This window comes from Gigantopelta aegis, chromosome 8 (assembly GCF_016097555.1).
Source record: "Gigantopelta aegis isolate Gae_Host chromosome 8, Gae_host_genome, whole genome shotgun sequence".
Classification (NCBI taxonomy): Eukaryota; Metazoa; Mollusca; class Gastropoda; order Neomphalida; family Peltospiridae; genus Gigantopelta; species Gigantopelta aegis.
This window is the reverse complement of record NC_054706.1, coordinates 58,155,016-58,162,566: the sequence shown is the minus strand read 5'-3', so window position 1 is coordinate 58,162,566 and position 7,551 is coordinate 58,155,016. Positions and strand designations below refer to the sequence as shown.

Here is a 7,551-nt window from a genome sequence, read left to right as displayed (position 1 = left end):
TTTAGATCACTTATTCCTAATCGAAGTCTGCTGTGCAGTATTTGTAGCTTTCTTTCGCCCTCATAAAAATGTACAGGGACTGCCAAATCATTTGCTTTTAATGTTTTCTTGAAAGAACTGATTGATGTGGAATGTTTAATATTCATTAATAAATTGTTCCATAAATTAATGCTAGATGGGAAGAAAGATTCAGAATATAATTTTGAACGACTTCGATATGATTGGAAGTGTTCGGTATTCCGCAGGGAATATCTGTTTATTTGACCGACAGTTCGAGGTAGTTGGATGGACAAATATCTAGGAGTGAGACCGTTACATATTCTGTACATCATACATACTTTGTGTCTCCTCCTTCCCTCAGCTAGTGATATAAGTCCCGTTTCTTTGTACAGCGATTGGTGAGATGTCCCACGAGTAGCCCCACAGATAATGCGTAAAACATCAAGCTGGATATTTTCTAACTGCTCTGATAGATAAAGGGTACAGTTATTCCAAATTATGTCAGCATAATCAAAGACGATACCATTCGCCACTGTTTTGAAATGTCAATCCTAAATGTTTGTGATGGTCAGTTTCTTTCACAGTAACGATATCTAGGTACAATTTAGGTTTTATAAATGGCATATGTTTTCTAGTAAATGTCATAGTTTCGGGTTTTTTGGGACTGAATTTGACGAGCCAACTTTTGCCCAGTTATTTATATGTTCTATGTCTGAATTCATAATCTTACTACATGCTTCAGGATTTTCTACAGTAATGTACAGTGAAGTTTCATCGGCAAATAATCGTATATTAGAATGTATCCCTTTGACAATATCATTAATATATATATATATATATATATATATATATATATATATATATATATATATATATATATATATATATATATAAATAAAAAGGTCCTAAGGCAGAGCCTTGGGGTACGCCCGCGGTGACATGTTTATCCAATGAAGAGTGACCTTGTAAAACTACACGTTGCTTACAGTCTGTTAAGTAGTGTTTAAACCAGTCCAATAAATTATTTGTGATACCTACGGACCTGTCGAATGCCTTACTAATATCACAGAATACTGCTCTTACTTCTTTACCTTGATCTATAGCTTGACATATATAGTTGTAAAATTAGTTGGTTTACTGTAGAATCACCAGGGCTAAAGCCAGACTGAAAGTGAGTAACTATATTATCAGAAGTAAATCAATTAAACACGTGTTTAAAGACACATTTTTCAAATACCATAGAAATATCGGTCTATAATTGTTTATATCATGAACACTACCTTTTTTATGGATTGGTGTAAAACTAGCCTTTTTTCCAAAGGGTTGGGAAGTACGAGGTTGTTAACGATAAATTGAAAAGAAGAGTTAAAGGCCGGCAAAGTTCTTTAGACAATATTTTAAGCAGTTTGTTACTAATAAGATCTGGGCCGATATTTATAAAGATTCTCAAGTGCTTAAGAATTCTTAAATATAAGAAAATTCTTAGAATGCCTGAGAAATACTCTTAAGTTTAAGAATTTTTAAATAATTCTCAGAATGCCTAAGAATTTATCTTAAATGTCAGAATTGCTCTCAGATTATTCTCAAAGTTAAAAAAAACTTAAGAGACATATAGAGGACTCCTAACATTGGTTAAGAATTCTTATCTCAAACAAAATGGCTGCCGCTGCTGCATTTGGGGGACGCCGCCAGCGAATATTTAGGGACAGAAAGGACTTTTTTGCAATTTATACCGACGAAGAACTTCTAAAACGTTTTCGTTTAGATCGAGGTGGTATTTTGTTTGTTACGGACTTGGTCAGGGACGCCGTATCACCATCTACCTGCCGAAACAAGGCCATCTCGGCAGAATTTAAAATTGTCTGTACGTTACGGTATCTGGCAACAGGTAAAATGCAATTATGTAATGGCGATGACTTTGGACTTTCCCAGCCAAGCATCAGTAAGGTTATTACGGAAACGTTAAACGCCTTAACGACGCCAGTTATAATTCGACGTTTTATAACCTTTCCTCTCAACCATCATGAGGTGCGAATGAATGAAGCCGCATTTTTGCAAATTGCTGGATTTCCTGGCGTTGTCGGAGTTATCGACGGTACTCACGTCCGTATCCAGGCTCCACACAAAGACGAGCCTGAGTTTGTCAATAGGAAGCACTTCCACAGCCTGAATGTACAAGTAATTTTTGATGCCGAGTACAAGCTGATGGAAGTGGTAGCCAAGTGGCCCGGGTCAACTCACGACGCACGGATTCTGCATGAGAGTGGCATAAAGCAAATGTTTGACCGGCGTCTCTTTCCCGGAGGATGTCATCTGCTAGGCGACAGCGGGTACCCATGTAAAACATGGCTCCTGACACCCTTCCTGAGACCTCAACCTGGCGACCAGTCACGCTATAACAGGTATCACAATTACATCCCCTTTACAACTATGTAGGATTGTTGAATGTTTCACACTACTTCATTTCCATTTCGTTCTTATTAAGTGAATTTAAATATAACTACATGGAAACTACAGTTTACAAACATCACAAGATTGTTAGTAAATGTATTTGCTATACGAGGAATTAAATTACATTACAAAGAAAAATCATAGACAGGTGGTCCACAAAATGCATCTGACACATTTTATTCACTTGGCAGAAATCATTGCATACAAAATCAACCTTTGCTTATATATTTTACTTTTAAAAAGATGCTCTATAAATTATACTGAACGAGTAATTAAATGTATCAATGTCATGCATTTGCAGGGCACACAAAAGAACCAGAAGTGTGGTGGAACGAGGAATTGGCCAGATGAAGAGGCGATTCCATGTTCTCCATGGAGAAATCCGCTTAACACCTGCCAAGACTTGCAAAGTAATTCTCGCATGCTCGGTTCTACATAACATTTGTAAAGCCCGTAACATCCAGATGCCACCAGATGAAGCTGGTGATTACCCTGACGATGATGAAGAGGAGGGAGACGAAGAAACGGAAGCCGCAGGAGCACCCAATCCACAAGGACATGGCCTGCGACATCATCTTCAGTTCACCAACATTCACTTCCGTGGTACTTAATCAGAGTAAAATAATATGATATATATATATGTTTTTTTAATATGACGGCCACTTGTGGGGCCGGCCAAAATTGGACGTCATATCCAGGTCCGAATAAATGTCAACAAAAATTTACAATTTTATTGTTATGCTAGAAATCTTTAATAAAAACTAAACAAATACACTGTACATCCAAATTTACGCTTACCCTCTGTACTAGCGTTAACGCGATCGGCTTACGAATTTTAGGTGCCATTTTTAGAAACAAATGTCAGAAATAAACAGCAACAGTATTTAATAATAATAACCTCAAGAGCTGACACGTTGTTTTCGGTAACAAGACTCAACAACTGCTTTTAATGATTACCTCCGATTACATCTCAAGGTGAAAACACCTGTTAATTGTCGAATACGAGCATGCGCCACTAACTACACTGGTCTACTAATTGCCGCCAGTTACCCGTCTTCAGCACTTGTCACAAGATTAAAGGATTTTTTTTTCTTATCAAAGCTAACCTGGAACAATTCATGGAACACCGAACAACACCAAACATCTAACATGTTAATTTCTATATTAAAGAAGCAACCACAAAAGTGGCCGGCATGAGACTAAATGATACTGCAATGTATTCATCCTATTGTGTTTACAGTTATGACCTTTGACATGACGTGACCTGACACAACAGATCACTAATGCTTAATAAACAGCCAATCAAATAAATACATAACGGTTGCTACATATTGTAATCCTATAGCACCGCTCATGTTGTTATGTTCGTGGGTGGGTTTTTTTTAAAGTGAACATGGTCGCTGATATTCCGGCTGAGAACCGGCTTTCAATTCAACATTTATCACGGTAACTGCTGCATCCATTCTTTACAATGCATTTTTTATGGCCGCGACAACAGGTTCATTTTCGCCTTTTAGTTCGAAAATTGTGACCGGTAGCCGCGTTGAGCAGGTGGTTGACATACAAAGTTAAAAACACATAGCAAAATACGTTGGGGAAACCTCAACATGGCTGTCATAGACAGGTGGCCGCCATACAGTAAAATGAAACATTGAATTGTTTAGCTTATATGCAGATTTTTCTAACGCCTGGCAAAACTGTACCCGTCCATACATTTAAAGAGAATCATTGTTTTCGTGATAATTTATAATATGTTTCTATTCTTCACTTTTATTAATTTTTTTAATTTTCAACATTAAATATTGTTTCTGCAACTCTAGAACATCTATTTTTAATTGTCTATATCTTCTTTTCGTTATCCTATCGTCTGCATCATCGTCTATCCCACAGGGAACTGATTCCAAGATGACGGTTGCTGGTGGGTGGTTCATGGTGGAAGAGGTGGAGGGTGTGACGGTTGAACTCTGAGGCACCACACTGAAACAGATGCATACATATGTTTGACAAAGTTCGTTTACAAGGAGAGAGGTTACCCCTGGCAATGTACGGTATTGTTCATTTGATAGTCCCAGAGGGTTAAACCATAACATATCTGCTCTGCAGGGCAAGTTAACATTTGTTTACTTTTTTTCTTTTTTTTTGTATTATAGGAACGAAGATGTACATGCATGTTTGTTACTTACTTTTAATGTTATCAAAGCGTGTTACTAGTAATTTATTTTAAATACATATGCTGGGTAGGCATTTCCATAGGCTTGTATCACTTTCATGCGATTATAGTTATCATCTTATTTGTTTTCATTACTTCTTTTGCAATTTCATTATAAACATAACAATTTATTTAATTTTTGTCCAAAGGTTTTATTATATTGGGAGGGGGTGGGGGCGGGGGTATGGTTAGGCTCTGGGAACGCTGTATTGATTTGGGATGATGTGGTTAGTGTAGTGCTATTCTCTGAAAATAATGTATTTAGTGAAATAAAGAAATAAACAAGTTCATTATTATGGTTATTGCTATTGTACCTTGTGCCTAAATCAATGACGAATCAAGGCCACCGTCAACCCCACTTATGGAAACATTGGAATGCCCCAAAACATCGTAAACCGCTTCAGCAATACCACTCAGGTTCATCACGGGACCGCCTCCTACAACAACAATAAAAAAGCAGAACAAATATTACTATAGAAATGAATTTTTAAAATACAATAATTCCACGTATAGTATTTGACCATACAATTGCCCATTTTTACAAGATTTGCTTTTGTACATAAAAATTAGTCTATGTGTAAGAAAATATGAAGAAAAAAATGGAATTCCCCCTAAGGGACAGCAGCTTTGAACGAACCTATTTTAATGAACAAATATATCTAATATTTTACAAATACCCTTTCATTTCCAGAGGGCCCCCCCCCCCCTCACCCCACCACTACATCCATGCATGTCTTTGGGCTATCAATGTCCAGTGGCGGATCCATGATTTTCTATAGGGGGGGGGGGGGGCGCAGATGTGCCGTAGATGCGATTTCCTGCAATCTTGACAGTAAAATATAACGTAAAAAATAAAACGTCTGCAGCGAATAAGGGGGGGGGCGTGCGGACCGTGCCCCCCCCCCACCCGGATCCGCCATTGATGTCTTCTACTGCCTACATTTAAAAAAAAATCTGATCATGGTACGAAATTACTAGGGCACGAAATAAGTAGGGTACGAATTCATATCAGGTACAAAATGAACCTGGTACGAAATGTTTCCATGTGGTGTTGTTACATTTGATTGTCAGTAAATCACCAATATCTGTTTTACAAAATGAGATGATCCTGTGAGTTCATTCTTGTGACCACCACAGGGGGGATTTGACACTTCAAGTGATGACCGAATTGTTGGACCATGTACCCTGAAAGTCTTAAACAAGAACGTTGTTCTTTTTCTCGCCATCTTTCACTTTTCATACGGAATCGACTGACATGCTTTCGCTGTTTTTGTAGTTGTTGAAATGTGATGGGGGGGGGGGGGGGGGGGGGGGGAGTGGAAATTTTAACCATATTCAAGGAATGTACGTGTTGCTACTGCCTCTGGATGTTTCCTAATTATTGTAAGTATCCTACTGTAAATAAATATTATTGTCTTAAAATTTGAATATACATGTACATGTCATAATACTATTTACAAATTAGCTTCATGCAATGATATTTATTTAAAATATTTTAATACAATATTTAAAATATTTCTTAAATAATTATAATGACACACAGTAGCCAATGTTTATTCTTGTGCTGGGTTGATTTACAGTCATCCATTCCCCCGAAATGTCAGAACCGGCCTTAGCTATTTTTAACTCCATCTGCCATTATGACATAGTCTATGATTTAAGATGTCATAGATTTAAGCTCCGCCTACTGCCTACAGAACCGAATCGATTAAATTTACATTAAATTAATATAAAAAGTATAACATGAATTGAACACAAAATGTGTATTTTGTACATTCAAATGTTAGTATTAGTAAACATTTATATATTACATTTAAAAAGAAACATTTTATTTGGGCAATGAATAAGTATTTCATGTTATAAAAGTACCGGAGGTTCATTATTCGTGCCACAAATGGAAATGGCTTTTTGCTAAGCAATCCAATTTTAAAAATTACTGAACAATCCTTAACTTTTTTCGTATGGCCTACATTGGTCATTTCCTTGTTTTTATAATGGGCTCGTAAGGGGCACGGAAAGACAACTCCCTAAGTTGTGTCACGGGGACTTTTCTCGAACTTTTAAAAAATATTTCTACATTTTATGCAATTTGGTGTTTTGTTTCTGGAGTGTGTAAATCAAAGAGAAATGGCTACTTTGTGAGTTTACTAAATCGTTCTTATTTATTTTGTTATTTTGAGTAGGAATCGTGCTTAGGGGCACGGAAATTAGGCACACCACTGTCTACCGAAATAACTTACCTGTGCCTTGCATGTGTGTCTTTTGCGTAGAAATTTCTTTTCGTGATCTACACTGGACTTTATACCACCGTTTCTCACAGTCTTCCGATGTTCGTAGCACGGAAGGGAATGCGGCGTTTATTTCTTCGGTGACTGCCAACCATGTTTCCTTCTTCTTCTTGCTTGTCACGCCTGCTACAAATTTACCTCTTATTATGTCTTTCCTTTCGTCCACCAAACGAACTAAGCTTAACGTTTTGTCTTCGGTCCAGTTAGGTTTCCGTTTGGGTTTGCTGGACTCCATTACGATGACACTGACAGATGCACGTCTGCTTGTTTTGACACGTGGCGCTAAATATAGACGGGCTTTCCCCTAACTACGAAGGGAATTCCATCTGAGAATTTTCTCAAAGTCAAATTTAAGACTTAAGTAAAAGTTGTCTCAGAAAATGTTTAAAAGTAAATTTAAGAATATTTTTTCCACTCAGAGTACTTTTAAGGTGTTATGAATTTTTTGAGAATATTCTGAAAAAAATCTGAAAATCTTTATAAATACAGCCCCAGCTGGGCCATTTGATTTTGAAGTGCCAAGGGAATTTAAAATGTCTTCGGTTTTTGTTCTTTGAAGTTCAATAGTACCAAGCAAATTATTTGTTTCAATTTCTAAGTCTT

The 7,551-nt window shown here is 37.0% G+C and overlaps 2 protein-coding genes and 1 long non-coding RNA gene across 3 annotated transcripts; 2 read left to right on the top strand and 1 right to left on the bottom strand.

The window, feature by feature from the left end:
• Positions 1 to 1,656: 1,656 nt before the first annotated feature.
• Positions 1,657 to 2,436, top strand: LOC121379750 (putative nuclease HARBI1). The gene has a single exon (XM_041508399.1). The coding sequence runs from the start codon at positions 1,657 to 1,659 to the stop codon at positions 2,434 to 2,436; it is 780 nt and encodes a 259-aa protein (XP_041364333.1).
• A 186-nt stretch (positions 2,437 to 2,622) lies between these two features.
• Positions 2,623 to 3,113, top strand: LOC121380249 (putative nuclease HARBI1). The gene has a single exon (XM_041509083.1). It carries the CDS (start codon positions 2,736 to 2,738, stop codon positions 3,060 to 3,062), a length of 327 nt encoding a protein of 108 aa, XP_041365017.1. The 5' UTR covers positions 2,623 to 2,735; the 3' UTR covers positions 3,063 to 3,113.
• A 1,181-nt stretch (positions 3,114 to 4,294) lies between these two features.
• Positions 4,295 to 7,160, bottom strand: LOC121378439. Its single transcript, XR_005958729.1, has 3 exons — positions 6,901 to 7,160; positions 4,975 to 5,097; positions 4,295 to 4,428 (listed from the first exon to the last, which is right to left on the bottom strand). It is a non-coding gene; the product is annotated as an uncharacterized LOC121378439 (long non-coding RNA).
• Between the last annotated feature and the right edge of the window lie 391 nt (positions 7,161 to 7,551).

Coding starts and splice junctions, on each gene's coding strand:
- LOC121380249 (XM_041509083.1), top strand. CDS start 2,736: ATGTCATGCATTTGCAGGGCACACAAAAGAACCAGAAGTGTGGTGGAA.
- LOC121379750 (XM_041508399.1), top strand. CDS start 1,657: ATGGCTGCCGCTGCTGCATTTGGGGGACGCCGCCAGCGAATATTTAGG.